The sequence below is a fragment of the Bison bison genome, unplaced genomic scaffold (genome assembly GCF_000754665.1).
Source record: "Bison bison bison isolate TAMUID 2011002044 unplaced genomic scaffold, Bison_UMD1.0 scf7180017864506, whole genome shotgun sequence".
Taxonomy (NCBI): domain Eukaryota; kingdom Metazoa; phylum Chordata; class Mammalia; order Artiodactyla; family Bovidae; genus Bison; species Bison bison.
Genome location: NW_011495063.1, coordinates 1,446,132 through 1,469,962, shown reverse-complemented (window position 1 = coordinate 1,469,962; position 23,831 = coordinate 1,446,132). Strand labels below are relative to the sequence as shown.

At 38.7% G+C, this 23,831-nt stretch overlaps 1 protein-coding gene across 6 annotated transcripts in view; it reads right to left on the bottom strand.

Moving 5' to 3' along the window:
• Positions 1-524: 524 nt before the first annotated feature.
• Positions 525-23,831, bottom strand: part of CCDC15 (coiled-coil domain containing 15) — a 50,857-nt gene continuing 27,550 nt past the window's right edge. For all 6 annotated transcript variants that reach the window (XM_010829447.1, XM_010829452.1, XM_010829451.1 and 3 more), the window contains 3 exons: positions 4,843-5,019; positions 4,208-4,356; positions 525-2,949 (listed from right to left, as the gene is read on the bottom strand). In XM_010829447.1, the coding sequence (XP_010827749.1) occupies positions 2,828-2,949; positions 4,208-4,356; positions 4,843-5,019 (448 nt within the window). In that variant the 3' untranslated portion in view covers positions 525-2,827. The remainder of the gene's footprint in view (positions 2,950-4,207; positions 4,357-4,842; positions 5,020-23,831) is intronic.

Genomic DNA, 23,831 nt, shown 5'->3' with positions numbered 1-23,831 from the left:
AAAAACAATCCCCAGAACAGGAAATATTTACAAACCGTAAGTCTAATAAGGGACCTTATGCAGAATATATTAACAACTCTCAGAACTCAATAATCAAAAGATAAATAACCCAATTAAAAATGGCAAAGGATTTGAAAAGACAGTTCTGCGAAACAGATAGACAAGGGGCTAATAAGCATGTGAAAAGATGCTCACCATCATCAGCCATCAGAAAAATAAAGATGCTCACCATTGTTAGTCATCAGGAAAATCAAAATCACAATGAGATACCACTTCATACCCTTTAGGATGACTATAATCAGAGAGATAGATAAGGATTAAGAGTTGGAGGATGTGAAGAAAATCTGAACCCTTATACACAATTGGTGTGAATGTAAAATGATGCAGACGCTTTGTAGACGTTTTCAGTTCCTTAAAATGTTCAACGTTAGGCTACCATATGACCCAGCAAATCCCCTTCAGGGTATATAGCCAAGAGAAATAAAAACACAGCAAAGCTTGTAAACAAATGTTCATAGCAGCATTATTCACAGTAGCTAATTAGTAGAAACATCCCAAATGTTCATCAACTGGGTAAATAAAAGAGTATATCCAGAGTGGAATATTATTCAGCAATAAAGAGCAATGAATTACTGATACAAGCTACAACATAGAGAAATCTTTAAAACATGATACTAAATGAAAGACTCTAGTCACAAAAGACTATTACATGACTCCATTTATATGGCAAGTCCAAAATAGGCAGATCTATAGAGACAGAAAGCGCGCTGGTGATTGGCTGAGAGAATGAGGAACAACTGTTAGTGGGTATGGGATTTTTCTTTTCTATACTAAAAAACTTTGATTATTGTTAAAAAAAAACTATAAAATTTACAGTTGCAACCGGTTTTTAAGTATACTTTCAGTAGTGTATCTTAAGTGTATTTATATTCACACTGTTGTGAAAGAGACCTCTGGAACGTCTTCATCTTGCAAAACTGAAACTCTACTCATTACTAACTTCCCATTTCCTCCCGGCAACCACTACTCTGCTTTCCTTTTTTAAATTTTGGCCGTGCTGCGTCTTTATAGCAGCACATGGGCTTTTTCTCTGGTTGCGGTGTGCATACTTCTCTTGTTGAGGAGCACAGGCTCTAGAATGCGAGGGCTCAGCAGGTGCAGCCCACGGCCTTGGCTGCCCTACAGTACGTGGGATCTTAGTTCCTACCAGGGATCGAAGCCATGTTTCAAGCACTGGAAGGTGGATTCCCAGCCACTGGACCACCAGGGAAGTCTCCATCACTACTTCCTGTCCGCATGAATTTCATTATTCTAGGTTCCTAGTATGAGTGGAATCACACAGTATTTGTCTTTTTGTTCCTAGCTTACTTCACTTAGCACAATGTCCTTAAGGCTAATACAGGTTACACTACATGACAGGATTTCTTTCCTTTGTAGGGTTGGAGAGTATTCCACTGTATGTATGTACCACATTTTGTTCACCCACCCATCTGGTGATGGAAATTTGGGTTGCTTCCACCTCTTGCCACTATGAACATATCTGTTGAAGATTCTGCTTTCAATTATCTAGGATATATATATGCCTAGTGGGATTGCTGGATCACCTGGGCATCTCCTTAGAGTGACAGGTGTTCTAAAATTTGATAGTGGTAATAGCTGTACAACCACAGAGTATAATAAAAACCACTGAATTGTACATTTCAAGTCAGTGAATCAAATGATATATGAATTATATCTCAACAAAGGTGTTAAAAAACACAACTCAGAAAGGCTAAAGCAAGGATTTAGTTGCATAAGGATTTTGACTGAACTGGATAATTAATCTGATTAAATAACCAGTCAATCTTGTCACACGAGTAATTCTGACACTTATTTTCAATGACCTGGCTAGATGTTTAGGTGTTTTCTGAGACATAATTTCAGTGCTTTTTCAACACTAACCATTAGAAGTAGGAAAAAGAAAATGTCAGTACCTCACCTTAATTCACAATATTAAAACTTTTCATATTGTGTCAAGAAACACTGTAAAGAAATAGCAAATTCATACTAACTATAGCAATTTTTATTTCACCTGCTCTGTAGGTATGGCATTCACCAGATTTTTTATAGATAGGAAAATAAAGGACTTTACTCTCTTTGACTTCAGATTCACTTTTTGAAATGTCACTCACAATTATTTCACATAAAAGATGCTCAAAAGGCAGAGGGTTTATTTGCCTTTTTTGCTATAAAAATTATAAAATTAAAAAGTCCTCTGTTCATCGTCACTGAATGGGGAAAGAGGTAATAAAAACACGAGAGAAAAAATTTTGAGGAAAAAACGTACATCAAATTCAGATTGTTCTCATCTCTAACTGCTGCACACAACTAGAAAAGATAATAGCAATATAGATGGCCACTGGTGTTCAGAAATTCATTTCTTTATCTTCTCTTCTCCTTCATCCAAACATTTTCAATTTTGTCAAGATTCAAGTGGTACAGTTATATAAAGATAATAAATCAGATAATCTCAAAGATTTCTAATAATATCTTCTGAGCAGAGCAGAGCAAAGTGAGAGAAAACTCACCAGCCTGAGTGTTCATTTTTAAAACAATACGTACCAGATGGTTTACGGTAATGACACAAGTCTGGAAGCCAGTTTTCCATCTTGGTCCTAAGCACAGAGTTAAATAATGGTCATGATTTAATTAAAAAGATACCAATTATGTAGGACAGTCTTTCTTTCCAAGTTACATATCTTATACACTTTGACAGTTTTTCCTAAAATAATCTCTTGGGGTAGATTTTAAGTAGGTTGAAATACTGATGGTTGATTTCAGATTCTTATTACAGGTTTTTCAAAGTCCGTCTATGTGCAGAAGCAAAATTATGAATGGCAACTCGAAGATCTGAGTTCCCCTCAGGGATGTCACAGGAGTTGACGACTGAATGCAGTGCCCGGGTATACGCTGCAAATAAAGATTAACATAGTGATCAATGAAGTAGGATTCTAAACATTTCTCCCAACCTCTTCCTATTAGTACTGCTTCTCTGCCCAGTCTTAAAGGCATTAACAATCCATTGAATAAGTATTGAGTATTTACCACATGCCAAGTACTCTGTGATTACAGAAAAGATCATGAGAGGATGGACACAGAAATTAAATTACAGTGTACTATTTCCAAACCAGAGGCATATACAAAATGTCATCACAGCATGAAGTTCAAAACGAAAAAGAAACTAGGAAAGGATGAAAAAGATTCCCAGAAGTGGCAACATTCCAAAAAAAATAATCGGTAACATTTAAGATGGTCTTGAAGGATTAATAGAAGTAAAGGAAAGAAGGCCTTCTAGGCAAAGAAATGAGTGTGTGGGGGTACAAGGATACATTTTTTATGTGGTGTGTACTGACAACAGCAGGTTCGATATGGCTGGAGTATGGCCTGGGGCCAGAGAGAAAACATGCCGTTTATGCACCGTATTTTGTACTTCAGTGGTAAGTCCGACAGATCTGATGATAAGGGAATGGCACAATCAGATGTGTGTTTTTAAAACATAATTCACAGGACTGATAAGAAACTCATATCGCAGATGGAACATTAGGGATATAAACACCACCACCATTTTCGGTGTTGGTATGAAGCCTCTATAATCTCCACACTATGTAAATCAATACATTTAGGAATGGACAGGAAACAGACATATTAGTGACAACAGGAAATGACTCCATTTCTTCTAGCTGGTATTCCTAACAGAGTTTATATTGGTCCTCATGTTTCTCAGTGACCCCTAGCAGAACTGCCAGTCTAATGTGGATATACACACATTATAAATAATATACAGATGATAAGTCTTCGTTAGATAACATTCAAGAATTTGGATAACAGGGTATTCAACTGGACAGAGGCCTAACTTAGATAGCTATAAACCTCTAATCTTCTTCATTTACAGGAGGACCTGCAACCCTAGTCTCGTTACTGTACAATGGGCTAGGACTATTTCCCCAGCATAAATGAAGACAAGAAGATAACATATCTCAAAGAGAAATATAACTCACTATAATTATTTTTATTGCCTCAGAGTTGTTTTGTAAAGGGGGGTATAACAGTCTTTGATATATAATAAGCACTTAGTCAATAAATGCTAAATTTCTACTACAATCACTACTTTTACTCTTGTTATTTTTTATCTGCCACCAGGCCCCAACCATTCCTTAAAGATACTTACCTTTGTGGTTTTTATAGAAAATACAATTGTTGGCACAGGTATCTGGATGAGCATCCCAAAAATCAGGACCACAGCAGCAGAGTGGAGGTAAAGTAATATTATATAGTTGCATTTTCTCCTGGATCTGGGCTCTTAAAGCTTCTACATATCTATAAAAACACAGTATGACCAAGCAAAGTGAACCACCAGGAAGAGAATGCACATGAGTCCTTATTTTACTCCTAGCTCAAACTGTGAAACTATTTCTTATCACTGAGCCTCAACCCTTCCTCTGTGTACTAAGAAGCAGTACAAGGAAAAGTGCAGTGCTATTCCAGAGAGGTATTAGGTGACCAAGAAATCCGTTTACCTTCTGATGCACAGGGTGAGGGTTTGATCCCTGGTTGGGAAGCTAGGATCCCACATGCCTCATGGCCAAAAACAGCCAAAGAACACAAAACAGAAACAATATTGTAACAAATTCAATGACTTTAAAAAAGGGTCCATGTAAAAAAAAAAAAAAGAAATGTGATGAAGTTCTGTGCCTCCTAAAGCATAAGAAGACACAGTCAATTCATTTTAGGGAAAATGAGAACCCCAACTTCCTAACAGGTCTCCTCCAGGGCCAAAACTTCATGCAGAACTTTCCAAAGTACCTTTGGTATTCTTTTTCTTTCTGCTGTTGTTTTTCTCTGGCTCCTTTTATTTCCTCAAGTTGTAGTTGGGCTAATATCTCACTCATCTTCTCTCCTGAACATGGCTCTTTATGGGATTTCATTCTTAATATCCTCTGTTCTTCAGCATAACGTTGCTGCTCTTTCTTTTTCTTAATTCTGAGAATAAAATCATAACATGGTTAGGAATTTCATCACGTCATTATTTAGAATTAGCTTTTAGGTCCAAATACCTCAAGAAATTCCCAGAAAGAGGGGAATCAGGAAATCAGTTTAACAACCCTAGAAAAGCCTCAAAACCCGCTGCTGGCTGATTTAAGTTTATCTCATTGCTCATTCTCTTGAATGGAAATGACCAATAGTTACTACTAAAAGAGTGTTCCCGGAAGAATTCTAACACAAGAACTTTCTGAGGTTAAAATTACAAGCAGACAGGACTTCGGCTTTTAGCTAAAATGGATTAACGGGAACTAGATTTGCCCTACCACCTTAAACAACCAAATAAATAAAACAACAAATCAACCCAGAAACCAACCAGACCAAAAACAAACAAACAAACAAACAAACAAAACAATGGTTTTCTAGACACTGGATATTCATTGATGAAAGACAGTGATCCTTGACAGATGGAAAACAAATGAAGTGAGTCCTACAAGTGTCCAAGTTCACTGCCTTCAAAGTTTCCAGGCAGCAGCAGCACAGGGCAGGAGAGCTGAGGTGGAGCCTGAGAGACTTTCTGAGTTGGGGAGATGACGCTGAAAGTACAGGGACACAAAAGCAACTAGAGTACTTAAGACAGAAAACCCAGGGGCGAGAGCTGCTCAGAGAGAGAACCCCAGAGATCTAGGGGGTCTCCTAATACACAGCAGAGCACTGAGCATGTATGTGAGGACGCGATCTGAGACCAACGACAGAGCCATCCTAAAGAGGGACAGGGAACAGTGTCCTGCGCTCACACAGCACAGAATGGAGACTGTTCCCACCACTTAAGCCTTGAAACACTCACAACGTACAGGCATTGGGTAGAGTTTTCAGGAAGACTTTACCTCAGTAGTGGGGAGTAACGGTTGTTCCAGACACAACCAACACTGTAAAAGCAAGGCCCCAAAGTAACTTAAATAAAAGTGTTAGTCTGACTCTTTGTAACCCCAAGGACTGTAGCCCACAAAGCTCCTCTGTCCATGGGATTTTCCAGGCAAGAATCCTGGAGTGGGTTACCATTTCCTTCTGCATTCCTAAACAAAGCTCAGAAAAATTTTATAAGAATACAAAAATAACCAGTAACCAACCAATGAAGTAAATTCAATGTTGGACATCTAATCAAAGATTACCAGGCATGCAAAGAGGCAGACAAATACAATTAATAATGAAGAGAGTAATCAACCACTCAAAATCAACCTAGAATAGACAGTGATTAGAATTAGCATAGAAGGAAATGAAAACAAGATAGAACAACTATTAATAGATCCTATACATTCAAAAAGTTTAGACATAAAGAAGACTGAGATCAACTTATCAAGATGAAAACTACAATTTCTGAAATAAAAAATACACTGGAGAATAATTCTGTATATTAAAGAAATAGAATTAATAATTAGTAACCTTCCAAAACAGAAAGCACCAGACCAAGATGGGCTCACCAAACAATTAAGGAAGAAATTATACCAAATCTCTTCAGTCTCTTTCAGTGGACAGAAACAGAAAGCACGCTTAACTCATTCTATGAGGTCAGCATTACTCTAAAATCAAAACCAGATAAAGATATTAGAAAGTATTACCAATATTTCTCATGAACAAGAGGCAAAAATCCTCAAAATATTAGCAAGTCAAATCTAACAATGCACACATATATCACAATCAAAAGGAATTCAGGCCAATAATGAAAGGCTGGTTCAACATGAAAAAAATCAATTAATGTAATAGATCATATCAAAAGCTATATAGGAAAAATCACAATTCTATAAAAAGATGTACAGAAAGCATTTGACAAAATCAAACACCATACAATCCAGCAGTACCCTTGGTATTTACACAACTTACATCCACACAAAACCTGCGCATGGATGTTTGAAATAGTTCATTTGCCAAATGCTGGAAGAAACCAAGATGTCCTTCAGTAGATGAACAGATAAATAAACTGTTGTACTTTCAAACAACAAAATATTATTCAGTACTAAAAAGAAATGAGCTATCAAGACATGAAGAGACATTCAATGTAAATGCCTATTACTAAGTGAAAGAAGCCAATCTCAAAAGGTTACATATTATATAATTCTAACCATATGACACTCTGGAAAGAGGAAAACAATGGAGACAGTGAGAGATCAGTGGTTGCCAGAAGCTGGGGTTGGAGAGAGGGAAAGAAGGTGAACAGGCAGAGCATAAAGGAGTTTTAGAGTAGTAAAACTATTCTCTATGATACTTAATGATGGATACAAGTCACTATACATTTGCCCAAACCCATAAATGTGCAACACCAAGAGTGAACCCTAATGTAAATTATAAACTTCGGTTGATAATGATGTATCAATGCATGCTTATCACATGTTAACAGTTGTACCACACTGGTGGGGGTTTTTGATAATGGGGGAGGCTCTGAATGTCAAGGGATAGTACATATGAACAACTGCTCTACCTTCCTCTCAATTTTGCCATGAACCTAACTTCTCTATAAAAATAAATTCTTTATTAAAAAAAATACACTGGATGGGATTACTAGCAGGTTAAACACTGCAAAACTAAATCTGAAAGCATAATGATAGAAATTATCCAAAATAAACCACAGCGAGAAAATCCAAAAATTTAAAAGGAACACAAAAAAGCAATGAATCCAATTAAAAATGGGTAAAGGACTGGAAGAGATATTTCTCCAAAGATGATCTATAAATGACCAACAAACATAAGAAAAGTTGCTCAACATCACGAATCTTCATTCAAATGCAAATCAAAATCTCAATGAGATTATCACCTCATACTATATTCACAATACGGATATGTTTATTTGTTTATTAACACTACTTAACCGTACACTTAAACATGGTTACAATGGTAAATTATACATTATATGTTTTTACCATCAAAAGAAAAAACCGTGTCACATAAATAAGTGAATAAATGAAGGGAAAAAAATGAAATCAAGTTGTTTTTAGACGTAGAAAACCTGAAAGACTTCATCCCCAATACGGGCATAACGCAGAGACAGTACAGGCTTGGTTCTAGACCACTGTAATAAAGGGAAGATTGAGATAAAGCAAGTCACATGAAATTTTTGGTTTCCCAGTGCATACAAAATTCTGTTTACACTGTCGTCTTTTAAGTGTGTGATAACACAATGTACATGCCTTAATTTAAAACTAATTGGCATCAGCAGACTAGCTCAACACAGGGTTGCCACATACCTTCAATTTGTAAAAAGATGCAGTATCTACAAAGTACAATGAGGCGCGGCACAGTAAAACAAGGAATGCCTGTATACCCACAACTGCAGGAAATGTTAAAGGTTATCTTTCAGACAAGAACAAAATGATACTTTAGGTAATATATATAAGATTCTTATTAGTTAAATCTCTTTTAAATAATAACAGACTTCTTTAACAAAAGTAACAATGTATTTTATATGTAAAAGTAAAATGTATAACAATAGTATAAAGGTTGGATGAGAGAAATGGAAGTACACTACTCTAAGATTCTTATACTAAAATTTTTATATTATTTGTGAAGTAGTATAATATCATTTAAAGGTAGAGTGTGAAAAGTTAAGAGATATACAACTATAAATCCTAGTGTGTGCATGCTCAGTCTCTTCAGTTGTGTCCAGCTCTTTGCAACCCCATGGGTTAGAGCCTGCCAGGCTCCTCTATCCATGGAATTTCCTAGGCAAGATGGAGTGAGTTGCCACTTCCTGCTCCATGGGACTGAATCTGGGTCTCATGCATGCACTAGCAGGTGGATTCTTTACCAATGAGCCACATGGGAAGCCCTATAAATTCTAGAACAACCAATAAAATAACAAAAATGTCATAGTTTACAGGCCAACAACGGAGATGCACTAGAATCATAAAAATATAAAAGTAATTCAAAAAAGGTATAAAAAGAGAAAAAAGAGAACTAAGAAGAAATGGGACAAACAGCAAGATAATATATCAAACCCTACCAATAATCACGTTAAAAGTAAATAGTCTAAACACCCAATTAAAAGGAAGAGATTGTCAGATTTGATAAAAATCGTAGGATTTGATTCAACGACACACTGCTGACAAGAAATGCACTTTAAATAGAAAGAAACAGATTAAAAATACAAGAAATGCAAAATATATGCTAGCACTAGTTAAAAGAAGTTTGGAATAACTATATTAATATCAGACAATGTAGATTTCAGAGCAAATAAACTATCAGAGATAAAGGTCATTTCATAATTATAGAGTCAATTAACTGAGAAGACATAACAATTCCAAACATTTATGTATCTAATAAAAGAGCTTCAAAATACATGAAGCAAAGGCTTACAGAACTGCAAAGAAGATACAATAAATCCACAGTTAAGGCAGAGATTTTTAATACCCTCTCTCAGTTATTGACAGAAAAACCAGGCATAAACATGGCAAAGATATAGACTTGATCAACATCCTCACGAAATTAAAAGATGCTTGCTCCTTGTAAGAAAAGCAATGACAAACCTATACGGTATATTAAAAAGCAGAGACATTACTTTGCCTACAAAGATCCATATAGTCAAAGCTATGGTTTTTCCAGTAGTCATGTATGGATGTAAGAGTTGGACGATAAAAAAAGCTCAGCACTGAAGAACTGATGCCTTCGAACTGCGTGCTGGAGAAGACTCTTGAGAGTCCCTTGGACAGCAAGGAGATCAAATCAATCAATCCTAAAGGAAATCAACCCTGAATATTCATTAGAAGCACTGATGCTGTTGAGTATATTTTCAAGTGTTTATTAGCCATTTATATATTATTTCCTTAGGAGAAATGTCTATTTAAATCCTTTGTCTACTTTTTAATTGGGTTATCTTTTTATTACTGAGTTGTAAGAGTCCTTTTATATATTCTGACTACAAGTTTCTCATCAGATATATGATTTGCAAATAATTTCTCCCATCTTTAGTTGTTTTTTTCACCTTCTTTATAGTTTTTAATTTTGATGAAGTCCAAGTTATATCAATCTTCTCTTTTACTGTTCGTTGGACAATTGATTTTTGACAAATGCACTAAAGTATGCAGTGGAGAAAGAATAACTTCAGCAAGAGGATATCCATATACAAAAAAACCACTTCACACTACATGTGAAATGAACTCAATCTAGATCACAGACTTAAATGTAAAACCTACAATGATAATCTTTCTAGAAGAAAACAACAACACATTTTTGTGACCTTGAGTTAGGCAATGATTTCTTAACTATGACACCGAAAGTACAATCTCTTCAGTCATTTACGAAATGTAAACTAAAACCACAATGGGGTACCACTACACACCTATTCAAATGGCTAAAACGAAGAAGCCTGATCACGCTTTAGTGTCGGCAATGATGTAAGGGGACTTGAACTCTCTCACACTGCTGGTGGCAACATAAAGTGGTACAACTACTCTAGAAAACCATCGGACAGTTTCTTTAAAAACTGAAATATATACCTACCATGATGATCCAGTCCACTCTCAGGTATTCACCCAAGAGAAAAGGTAACATATTTCCAAAGACTTGCACATGAATGTTCACTGCAGCTTCATCTGTATTAGCCCCAAACTGGAAGCAACCCAAATGTCTATCAACCTTTGAATGTATAAACAAATTGTGGTATATCCAAACAATGGAATGCTATCTATAAGAAAAAGGAATAAACGCTTGATACCACCACAACAAAGACAAATCTTCAAAATAATTACTCTGAATAAAAGGAGGTAGGCCAGGACTTCCCTGGTGGTACAGTGGATAGGAAGGAGTCTGCCTGCCAGTGCAGGGGACAGGGGTTCAATCCCTGGTCCAGGAAGATTCCAACTGCAGCAGAGCAACTAAGCCCTGGCCTGTGCTCCAGAGCCTGTGAGATGCTGCGACTGAGGCCTGCACTGACAGCCTGTGCCCCCCAACAAGAGCGGCCACTGCAATGAGAAGTCCGCACGCCGCAACTAGAGAGTAGGCCCCGCTCTCCGCAACTAGAGAAGCCCATGCACAGCAATGATGACCCAGTGCAACCCCCACAAAATAAAATTGACTGATTTTTTAAAAAAGGAACTGGGCCAATCCCACTTCTAGGTATATATCCAGAGAAAATCATAATTGGAAAGGATGCATGCACTCTTGATGTTTATTGGAAATAGTCAGGACATGGAAGCAATTCAGATGTCCATTGACAGAGGAATGGATAAAGAAGATGTGATACATATATACAATGAAATATTACTCAACCATAAAAGGAACAGAATAGTGCCATTTGCAGAGATGTAGATGGATCTAGAGATTGTCACACAAAGTCAGTCAGAAAGAAAAAAACAAATATTGCATAATATTGCTTATATGTGGAATCTAGAAAAATGACAGAGATGAACTTATGTGCAAAGCAGAAATACAGTCACAGATACACAGAACAAATTCACGGCTACCGAGGGGGATGGGATGAATTGGGAGACTGGGACCGACACATATACACTACTGTGTACTGAATAGATCACTAATGAGAACCTACTGTAGAGCACAGGGAACCCTGCTCAGTGCTCTGTGGCGACCTAAATGGGAGGGAAAGCCATAAAAGAGGGGATATATGCATACGTATGACTGACTCACTTTGATATACAGCAAGAAACTAACACAACATTGTAAAGCAACTACACTCCAATAAAATTTAGTTAAAATAAAAGGAGCTGGGCACAAGAGGACATGTTGCAGAACTCCAGAAAATGCAAACTAATCTACAGTGACACAAAGCAAACAAGTAGTTGCCTGAGGAAGAGGGGGCTGCGCAGGTAAGAGGTACTACCAAGGGCATGAAGCAACTTTTGAGGGTGATACATATGTTCACTGTCTTGACTATGACAGTCATTTCATGTGTCTGTCTACGGATGTGTGAAATTTTATACGTGTAGTTTCAGTTCAGTTCAGTTCAGTAGCTCAGTCGTGTCCGACTCTCTGCGACCCCATGAATCGCAGCACGCCAGGCCTCCCTGTCCATCACCAACTCCCAGAGTTCACTCAGACTCACGTCCATCGAGTCGGTGATGCCATCCAGCCATCTCATCCTCTGTCGTCCCCTTCTCCTCCTGCCCCCAATCCCTCCCAGCATCAGAGTCTTTTCCAATGTAGTTTACTGAACATCAATTATACTTATTTTAAACAAAACACCATCTAGCAGAGAGCAAAAAACACCTTCTAGTTGCACAATGAGAAAATTGCCAGAAAATCTAATTTAAGAGCTTTTGTTAAGAAATATAACTATTCGGGACTTCCCTCATGGTTCAGTGGTAAAGAATCTGCCTTGCAATGCAGAGAACACAGATTCAATCCCTGGTTGGCACACTAAGATCCCACATGCCACCAAGCAACTAAGCCTGTGCACTGCAACTTCTGAACCCGTGCCATGAGAGAACCCGTGCACCTCAACGAAAGACCCTGCATGCCATAACTATGATCTGACACAGCCAAGTAAGTAACTATTTTTTGAAAAGCAATATAATTCAAGACTCGAACTTATAGATGTATGCTGATAATGTCAGTTGCTAAAAATGACTTTGAAACAAATGAGCTGCTATTTTCTGAACAGTAGTATGAGGTCAATTCACACACCTCTTCAACAAAGCATGGTCTGCTGAAAATTCTGGGCTTCCATCCATTTGTAGCAGCCTGTTTACTCCAGGGGAATTCTGGGCTTCCTTTGTTAGATTAATACAGGTATATACTAAAAACCAGGAAGCTGTCCTACAAAGGCTCAAAGATCAGGCACTGGAAAAGTACAAGAAACTTGATGTGCGACTAAGTTCATCCAGATTCTGTCACCTCCAGTAGAGGTGACAAGTCCACTCTAAACAAGGATTTTCTTATAACTGTTCTGCACACTTGCCATTCTTTCTTGAGCTGTAAGTCTACTAGGAGTATTCCTCAAACAGTCTAGAACATAAAAATAGCTTATATGGTATGTTGTTGTTGCTTAGTTACTAAGTCATGTCTGACTCTTTGGGACCCCATGAACTGCAGCATGCCCGGATCCCCTGTCCTTCACTGTCTCCCACTGAGTTGGTGATGCTATCTAACCACTTCATCCTCTGCCATCCCCTTCTTCTCCTGCCCTCAATTATTTCCCAGCATCAGGGTCTTTTTCAGTGAGTCAGCTCTTTGCATAAGGTGGCCAAAGTTTTGGAGCTTTAGCTTCAGCATCAGTCCTTCCAATGAATATTCAGGGTTGATTTCCTTTAGGATGGCCTTAGGTTTGGACTTTAGGTTTGATTTCCTTGCTGTCCAGTGAACACTACTCAAGAGTTTTCTCCACACCAGAGTTCAAAAGCATCAAGTCTTCAGCGCTCAGCCTTCTTTATGGTCCAGCTCTCACATCTGTACATGACTACTGGAAAAAGCATAGTTTTGACTATACGGGCCTTTGTCAGCAAAGTGATATCTCTGCTTTTTAATACACTGCCCAGGTTTATTGTTGGAGAAGGCAATGGCAAGCCACTCCAGTACTCTTACCTTGAAAATCCCATGGATGGAAGAGCCTGGTAGGCTGCAGCCCATGGGGTCACTACGAGTCGGACGCGACTGAGCGACTTCACTTTCACTTTTTACTTTCACACAATGGAGAAGGCAATGGCAACCCACTCCAGTGTTCTTGCCTGGAGAATCCCAGGGACTGGGGAGCCTGGTGGGCTGCCGTCTATGGGGTCGCACAGAGTGGGACACGACTGAAGCGACTTAGCAGCAGCAGCAGCAGGTTTGTTGTAGCTTTTCTTTCAAAGAGCAAATGTCTTTTAATTTCATGGCTTCAGTCACTGTCTGCAGTGATTTTGGAGCACAAGAAAATAAAATCTGTCACTGCTTCCCCTTTTTCCCCATCTATTTGCCATAAAGTGATGGGACCGAATGTCATGTTAGGTTTTCAAATGATGCGTGTTAAGCCAACTTTTTGACTTTCCTTTTTCACCCTCATTAAGAAGCTCTAAAGAGCTTCCTTCACTTTCTGGAAAGAGGAAAGAAGTTCCTCGTCACTTTCTGCCATTAGAGTGGTATCATCTCCATATCTGACTGTTGATATTTCTCCTGGCAATCTTGATTCCAGCTTGCGATTCATCCAGCCTGGCATTACACATGATGTACTCCACACAGAAGTTAAATAAGCAAGGTGATGATATACAGTCTTGCTGTATTCCTTTCCCAGTTTTGAACTGGTCAGTTGTTTCATGTCCAGTTCTAACTTCTGCTTCTTGACCCATATACAGGTTTCTCAGGAGACAGGTAGGTCTGGTAGTCCCATCTTTTTAAGAATTTTCCACAGTATGTTGTGATCCACACAGTTAAAGGCTTTAGTGTAGCCCAAGAAGCAACAGTACAAATTTCTCTGGAATTCCCTTGCCTTCTCCAACGAATACTGGCAATTTGATCTCTGATTCCTATGCCTTTTCTAAATCAGCTTATATCTGGAAGTTCTCAGTTCACCTACCGCTGAAGCCTAGCTTGAAGGATTTTGACCATAACCTTGGTAGCATGTAACATGAGCACAACTGTACAGTAATTTGAACATTCTTTGGCACTGCCCTTCTTTGGGACTGGAATGAAAACTGATCTCTTCCAGTCCTGTGGCCACTGCTGTGTTTTCCAAAGTTGCTGACATACTGAGTACAGCACTTTAACAGCATCACTGTCTAGGAAGATGCTACGTAGGTTGCTTCCGTCCTCACTGTCGTGCCCATCCTTACGTAAGGTTTTCTCCTGATCCCTCCAATTTTCTTGAAGAGATCTCTAGTTTTTCCCATTCTATTATTTTCTTCTATTTCTTTACATTGTTCATTTAAAAAGGACTTCTTATCTCTCCTTGCTATTCTCTGGAATTCTGCATTCAGTTGGGTATATCTTTTCCTTTCTCCCCTGCCTTTCGTGTTTCTTCTTTCCTCAGCTATTTGTAAAGCTCTTCAGACAACCGCTTTGTCTTTGTGCATTTCTTTTTTTGGTAATGGTTTTGGTCACTGTCTCCTGTACAGTGTTATGAACCTCCATCCATAGTTCTTCAGGCACTGTCTACCAGATCTTATCCCTTGAATCTATTTGATCCTCCACTGTACAATCATAAGGGATTGGTTTAGGTCATATCTGTGTGGTTTTTCCTACTTTCTTCAATTTAAGCCTGAATTTTGCAATAAGAAACTGATGATCCGAGTCACAGTCTGCTCCAGGGCTTCTTTTTGTTAACTGTATAGAGCATCTCCATCTCTGGCTGCAAAGAATATAATCAACTTGATTTTGATATTGATGATCTGGGATAGCAACCCCTGGTGGCTCAGATGGTAAAGAATCTGCCTACAATGCAGGAGGCTCAGGTATGATCCCTAGGTTGGGAAGATTCCCTGGAGAAGAGCATGGCAACCCACTCCAGTATTCCTGCCTGGAGAATTCCATGGACAGAGGAACCTGGCGGGATATAGTCCATGGGGTCCCACAGAGTCAAACATGACCACACGGAGACCATCTGGTGATGTCTATGTGCAGAGTTATCTCTGGTGTTGATGGAAAAGAGTGTTTGCTATGTCCAGTGTGTTCTCTTGACAAAACTGTTAGGCTTTGTCCTGCTTCATTCTGTACTCCAAGGCCAAACTTGCCTGTTACTCCAGGTATCTCTTGACTTCCTATCTTTGCATTCCAATCTCCTATGATGAAAAGGACATCTTTGTTTGGTATTAGTTCTAGAAGGTGTTGTAGGTCTTCACAGAACCCAGTCAACTTCAGCTTCTTTGGCATTAGTGGTTGGGGCATAGACTTGGATTACTGTGATACTGAATGGTTTACTCTATAAATGAACCAAGGTCATTCTGGTGTTTTGGGGACTGCACTCAAGTCCTACATTTTGTACTCTTTTGTTGACTATGAGGGCTACTCCATTTCTTCTAATGGATTCTTGCCCACAGTAGTAGATATAATGGTCACCTGAATTCGCCCTTTCCTCTCCATTTTAGTTAACTGATTTCCAAGATGTCGATGTTCACTCTTGCCATCTCCTGCTTGACTATGTCCACTTTACCTTGATTGATGGTCCTAACATTCCAGGTTCTTATGCAATACCGTTCTTTACAACACTGGATTTTACTGCCACCACCAAACACATCTGTAACTGAGCATTGTTTCTGCTTTGGCCCAGTCGCTCCATTCTTTCTGGAGCTATTAGTAATTGTCCTTGGCTCTTCTCCAGTAGCATACTGGATACCTTCTGGCCTTGGGGGGCTCATCTTCCAGTGTCATATCTTTTTGCCTTTTCATACTGTTCATGGGGTTCTCGCAGCAAGAATACTAGCCATTCCCTCCTCCAGTGGACCACGTTTTGTCAGAACTCTTCACTATGACCCGTCTGTCTTGGGTGGCCCTGTAATGGCATGGCTCATAGCTTCACTGCATTACATAAGCCCCTTCACCATGACAAGGCTGTGATCCATGAAGGGGATCACAATCAAACTCAAATGCAATATAAAGTTGGAACAAGGAAGAAGTAAGAAATCTCAATACTCCAACTTGTGTAGAGAGATGTTTTATTCCTAGTAAGGATCAAGATATAAAGGCATACCAGGCAGTGTACTAGGAACATGAGAAAGGTAATGTGGAGAAGAGCCACGGCATACATACTTATTCACATCTGAATTTTCTTTTTTTGGCCATGCTGCACAGCATGCAAGATCTTACTTCCCTGACCAGGGATCGAACCCATGCTCACTACAGTAGATGTGCCGAGCCCTAACCACTGGATGGCCAGGGAATTCCCCACAATTAACTTCAAAATATACATCAATTTGTTCTCTTAAAATAGAATGCGTGATATAAGTAAGAGAATAAAAGGAAGAGGTTAAAAAAGTATAAAAGTTTAAATATGAGCCTAGGATCATAGGTGCCCTTCGCCAAGGATCTATTTACATAAAGATCTTTTCCCAAAGAGAGCCAGTTTAAAAAAGTAAATGTTTTCAGGACATTCATATTTGATTAGCTCAGTAACTCCTGAGCTGGTGAAAAATGCAAATGTGAAAAGATTTTTTACAGATGAGAAATCAAACTGAGGTTTTCAGTTGTTGCTGTTGTTTAGTTGTGTCTGACTGTTTTGCAACCTGGTGGACTGTAGCCCACCAGGCTCCTCTGTCCCTGGGATTTCTCAGGTAAGAATACTAGAGTGGGTTGCCATCTCCTTCTCCAGGGCATCTTCCCCACCCAGGGATCAAATCCTCATTTCCTGCATTGGCAGGCGAATTCTTTACCACTGAGCCACCAGGGAAGCCTTAGTTTTTCAAGAGTGAAACTTAAATGAAGCCAAGTGAATAATAACAGAACGGTTTAGTTACTGGTATCATTCTCCATAGGCTTCCCAGGTGGCAGTAGTGGTAAAGAACCCAACTGCCAACGCAGGAGACATGAGACGCTGGTTCCATCCCTGGGTCAGGAAGATCCCTTGGAAGAGGGCATGGCAACCCACTCCAGTATTCTTGCCTGGAGAATCCCATGGACAGAGGAGCCTGGCGGGCTACAATCCATAGGGTCACAAAGAATCAGACACAACTCAAGTGACTTAGTGCACACACACATAATTCTCTATACCATTTATTCTCTATACCTATAAACTAAGAGCTAAGGAAACATGTCAGCATTGTTTCTCAAATGTGGGTAACAGGAAAATTACTCGAAATTGTTGGTAACAGGACAATTACTAGCAGTGATGGAATCAGCCCTTTCCCCTTCTCCCCCCCAGTTAGTCCTCTCCTCACAGTCAAACATCTTAAGAGTCTAGCCTTTTCCTCTCTGATCTCCTCTCTCCTCCAATGTGGCTTTTAAGACCCATCAATCACTGCACAAAACAGCTCTTTCTAAGGTCATTGGTGGCCTACAGGTTAATCCATCTAGCATTTACATTCTCAACAGGGGTGACATTATACCCACGGCAGCAAAAATTGATTCAAGGGAGCAAAATATCTTAGATGTTAAAATAGTTTGTGGCCCTCGAAAAGGTCATAGTACATAAACAGAAATATACCATGTCTATTTCTTACTCTAGAAGAAGGCATTGTCCATTTCTTATTCTATGCCTTCTCCCTAGGTGACTTTTTGCATACCATCTGCTTCTGTGACCACCCCTATCATCTGTAACTCATTAAGCTCCAGCTCCAGCATAGACCATTCCTCTGAGATTTAAACCTAGTTAACTGGCTGCCAGTTTGACATTCCAGTTGAGTGTCTCAAAGGTATTTATCTGGGAAAAGGATCCACAGCTTTGGTTAGATTCTCAAGTTAAGAACTACTGCCACACAGTAGTTGCAGAAAAGATCATAACAATAAAAAATGGCAAAATCAACTTAAAAAGTTGATGAAAACAATTACTTTATAAACCTCTCAAATGTCTTTAAAGCTTCTTACGTAAATACACTTTTTAGTTGATACACAATAGAAACTTAACTAGGTTGGAAATCAAGATGTCAACACATGGGTTTTTCCCAGGGCACTGACGTGAATACAATTACAGTGGTTCTCAACCCAGTGTCAAACTTTCAGTCAAAGAGAGGAAGAATATAAAACTCTGCAAACTGATTTGTCAACTTGCTACACTGAGTGTCTGCACAACAAGTAGATGGCAATATTTACATTTGGAAAGCATCCTGAAGAGAAAGCAGTATCACAGGTAAAGTACAGTAAAAATACATTCTTAGAACTACAACAACTCAACATCTTGTTCGTCATCTTTCATATAAGGTCACGCCACTAATCCTTTACAAAGTTAAATTTCGTAATAGATAGAGATCTAGAACTAGAATTGGAGACTTTTTGGCTCTATGAATTCATACTTCTTAAGCAATCACAGAAATCTGCCAACACTAACACTGTCAGATAAAGGGAACTCTGCATTCAAGAATAAGAAGTAGCTTTATTTCGGGGGTTAAAAGAGGTGTCTGCTAGAAAAATAACTTCTTAAGGAGATGAAAGAAATCTTCCTCTTCGGTACAACAGGATTAATGTCTAATCTAGCACAGTCTAAATCTCTGCCTGCCAATCCTGTTTTCCTGTTCAACCTTTTTCTCTCTTTCTTGATTCTGACAGTATTCTTCCTTAGTGATTTCTGAAATCATTACTAAAAATAACGTAATATTTCCTACTAGATGCTCTACTTGAATTTCCTTTAGGCACTTCAAATCCAATTTGCCCCAAACTAAACTTATCTTCTCCACCTCTACCTCCTTGCTGGAAAATCTGTTTCAAAGCAGCTCATTAGGTAAATAGGCTAAGGGTGGCCTAAGCCATAAACCTGGAACTTATCTTTGAATTCTCCTCTAGCAGTATCTTACCAATTCTATGTCTTTTGCTCTTAAAACTGCCTCCTCCTCACTGCCTCCCTGGCCCTGGCTTATAACTTATTCAAGTTACAGACTTCAAAGCAGTTAGGTGATGGAACTGAATAAATTTGGGATTGAATCCCAGTTCTGCCACTGTTAAGTATGATCTTTATCGTAGGCAACTTAGTTAACCTCTCGGGGGCTCATTTTCTCATCTGTAAAATAAAAAGGATAATTATCTCCTAACATCTAGTCTCAGCCATTTTACCCATGCCTCACAATGTGTCTAAGTGGCTCCCGTTTTCAGGATAAAATCCAAATTCCCTCTTATAACATACAAAGTTCTTTATGATCTTTCCTCATTTTATAAGGCTTACCTCTTGCCATTCTATTAGCTCCAATCACATCCAACTCAGAAGTGTCGTGCTCCTTCATGTTCCTGCTTTTACAGTGTTGGCCCTTCTGCCTGGAGTTCCTGTCTACTCCTGGTGCACCGCTTCCAGCTGCATCTCATACACTCTTCTGACCCTTCACAGCTCAGCCCAGGAAGTCTTCCCTGTACTGCTATACCAGGACCCCAATTTTGAGTTCAAAACAGTCTCTGTGCTCTCATACCTCCTTGTAATGTTTTCCTTCTACTGACATTAGAAGAAAGATTTTATTTTACTAATATTTTACTTGATATTTCTACATTTATGTTGATTAAAGAAATTAGTCTGTAATATCGCTATCTTTTAATATCCAAGACAGGTTGATTTTAAGGTTATACTGGCTTCTATAATTATTTGGCAAGTATTTCTGTTTTCCATTCTCTGGAATATTTTATGTAAAACTTAGTGCTTAAATATTTGGCAACTAACATTTATTGAGCATGTACCACATGCCAGATTCTACACTAAGTTCATTTGCCATGTTACCTCACTTAATCATCACAGCAACTTTCTGAGGCGTATATTCCTCTTATATCTGTTTTATAGAGAAGAAACTAGGGCTAATAGTAACTTTCCCAAAGTCACAAAGCTGGTGGGCAGCAGAGCTAGGACTTGAACACATATCTCCCCAGGTTCTTAATCACATGCTATATTGTCTTGTAATACTTAAATATATCGCACTATAATTATTCATTTATTTGCCTCTCCATTAGTCAGTAGAATCTATCTACTAAGATCCTTGAAGGATGGGATCATATCTTCCATATTTTGTATGCTTTAAAGCTAGCATCATGTCTACCAATTAATATATGCTCAATAAACAGCTGCTAAATGAATAAATGAAGACATATCATTTGATTCTCGTACAACTGGGTGAGGTAAAGTGGTTACTATCAACTCCTATGTAGAAAGCAGGTATATGTTTACTTTAGAATGCTGCTAAAGTGGTTTTGTCTTTAAGTTAAAACAAATAACTCCCTTGCAAAGAAGGGCATACATTTCATTTCTTCAACAAGTAAAAAGCAAAAAATAATTTTATATTATTTTCAAACTGTCATTGACAGCAGATTTAATGTTCTGATACCATCTGTAAGACAGAGACCTTCATATTTCTTCTGGGGTCAAGAGTATAAATCCAACAAGAAAAAGATTATCCAGTGAGAAAATGGCAATAAAACAAAAGCCTTAAGCAGAAAAGCTTTTAAAGAAGGTCAGCAGAATAGCTAAAGAAGAATTCCCCACTGACTACACCATGTGGTAGGCATGTCATAAGAAGATTTAAGGTAGACATAAACTACCCACAGCAGAGATGTCTTGGCTTCAATTAGATGAACTAAAATTTCTATTCTGTGTTTTGCCTGATGAGTCTGTAAAATGCTTATATATGGGCACCACAGAATTCAGATTTTTTTCTTTTTGATGGAGATCAGATCAAAATTATGGCAAAATGACTAAATTATAGTACGACAAATCTGGCCTAGATATAAGAATGGACTTCCTGAGAGCCAATGTCCTTAGATTCTGAAACTATTATCCAGGGAATTAAATAATTACAGTCCCAAAGAACATTAAGAACAGAAAAGATCCCTGAACTATTTAAACAGAATTCTGCCTAAAGGCTACCCTTGGTAAATTCACAAGGATTTTTCCAAGCCTCTCTCTTCTAATCCCAATCCAAAACACACATACACATACACTCTTCTACTGTAGCAGTTTTTGCCAAGTCGCTTTTAGGACAACAGTGTTATAACATGTCTCAAAGGGGAAAAAAATGTGAGAATAAAAACATACCAAAGGAACTACTAAACACCTCACAGGAAAACCACTCTCACCAGTGGACTGCCACATAAAAATTTCAGAGTCTTTGTAGTCTTTATAGCAAAAAAAACCCAAGACATTAATCTAGGGGGCCCTTTCTGCTTAGGCTCCCAGAGTCAAACATATAAATAATAAAAAATTGAAATGCAGAAAGAACAGAAAAAAATTACTTATTTCCCCCAGTGAAAGACAATTCCTAAACATCTTGGAATGCTTAATTTAATCATTGTGTTCATCATCATTGTTCTTGCAAAAAGCTTTGCTTCCGTTGGGTCCATGGCTTGGGAGAAGTTCAGGGGTAGTTAAGAAGCTGTCCTGGGGAAGAAGGCAGATGCTTGGGCAGAAGCCCTAAGGTCAAGGGCTAACAGGTGAAGCAGTGACCCTAATAGGTCACTAGGTCTTCTTATTTTAATTTCAAGTAAAATTTATGTTCACAAGAGAAATTAAGTCTATAAATGTTGCTTTCTTATAAAGTCCTTGTCAGGTTGGTACTAAGATTATGCTGGCCTCTACAATTATTTGGGAAGTATTCACTATTTTCCATCCTCTAGAATAGCTTATATAAACCCTGGTGTTATTTTTTCCCTTAAATATTTGGGATCCCCTAATGCAGACATCAACCTAGACAGCATATTAAAAAGCAAAGACATTACTTTGCCAACAAAGGTCCATCTAGTCAAGGCTATGGTTTTTCCAGTGGTCATGTATGGATGTGAGAGTTGGACTGTGAAGAAAGCTGAGCACCGAAGAATTGATACTTTTGAACTGTGGTGTTGGAGAAGACTCTTGAGAATCCCTTGAACAGCAAGGAGATCCAACCAGTCCATTCTAAAGGAGATCAGTCCTGGGTGTTCTGTGGAAGGACTGAAGCTAAAGCTGAAACTCCAATATTTTGGCCACCTCATGCGAAGAGCTGACTCATTGGAAAAGACCCTGATGCTGGGAGGGATTGGGAGCAGGAGGAGAAGGGGACAACAGAGGATGAGATGGCTGGATGGCATCACCGACTCAATGGACATGAGTTTGAGTAAACTCCAGGAGGTGGTGATGGACAAGGAGGCCTCGTGTGCTACGATTCACGGGGTTGCAGCGTCGGACACAACTGAGCGACTGAACTGAACTGAATGCAGACATCTGAGCCTGGATCTAAACATTGAGTTTTTCTTTTTGGTAAAATTTTTTTCAAAAAGTGATTTAATTTGTTTACATTCCATAAGTGATTTCTTTTTGTGGGGTTAGTCAGATTTCTATTTTTTCTTGCATTCATTTTGTTCTTTTGAAGAGTTTGTCTATTTCATCAAAGTGTTCAAATTTTCTAATGTCTTCTTATTAACATTTAATGTTTCTAGGCTCTGTAGTAATGGCTTCTTTCTCATTCCTAATATTGGTAAATGATGCCTTCTTTCAAGTAACAGTTTTAATTCTTCCTTTCTGATTTAATGTCTTTTATTTATTTCTCTTGCCTAACTGCTCAGGCTAGGATTTCCTATACTATGTTGAATAGAAGTGGCAAGAATAGGCATTCTGATCCTAAAGGAAAGCTTTCAGCTTTTTATCATGGAGTATGATGTCAGCTATGGACTTGTCACATATGGCCTTTATTATGTCAAGGGACATGTCCTGAATGAATGCTGAATTTTGCCAAGTGCTTTTTCTGCATCTGTTGAGACAATCACATGATCTTAATCATTCAGTATGTTAATTTGGTGTATCACATTGATTGATCTGTGGATGTGAACCACCCTTGCATCTCTAAAATAAATTCCACTTGATCCTGGTGTGCAGTAGTTCCTTAGAAAAATGAACATCCTCTTACCATATTATTTAGCAAATGTACTCCTCATTATTTACCCGAAGGAGCTGAAAATTTATGCCCACACAAAACCTACACATAGATGTTTAAAGCAGTTTTATTATAACTGCCAAATCTTGGGGGGAAAAACAAGATATCCTTCAGGAGGTGAATGGACAAATAAACTGTAGTATGCTGCTGCTGCTAAGTCACTTCACTCGTGTCCGACTCTGTGCGACCCCATAGACGGCAGCCCACCAGGCTCCCCCGTCCCTGGGATTCTCCAGGCAAGAACACTGGAGTGGGCTGCCATTTCCTTCTCCAATGCATGAAAGTGAAAAGTGAAAGTGAAGTCGCTCAGTCGTCTGACCCTCAGCGATGCCATGGACTGCAGCCTTCCAGGCTCCTCTGTTCATGGGATTTTCCAGG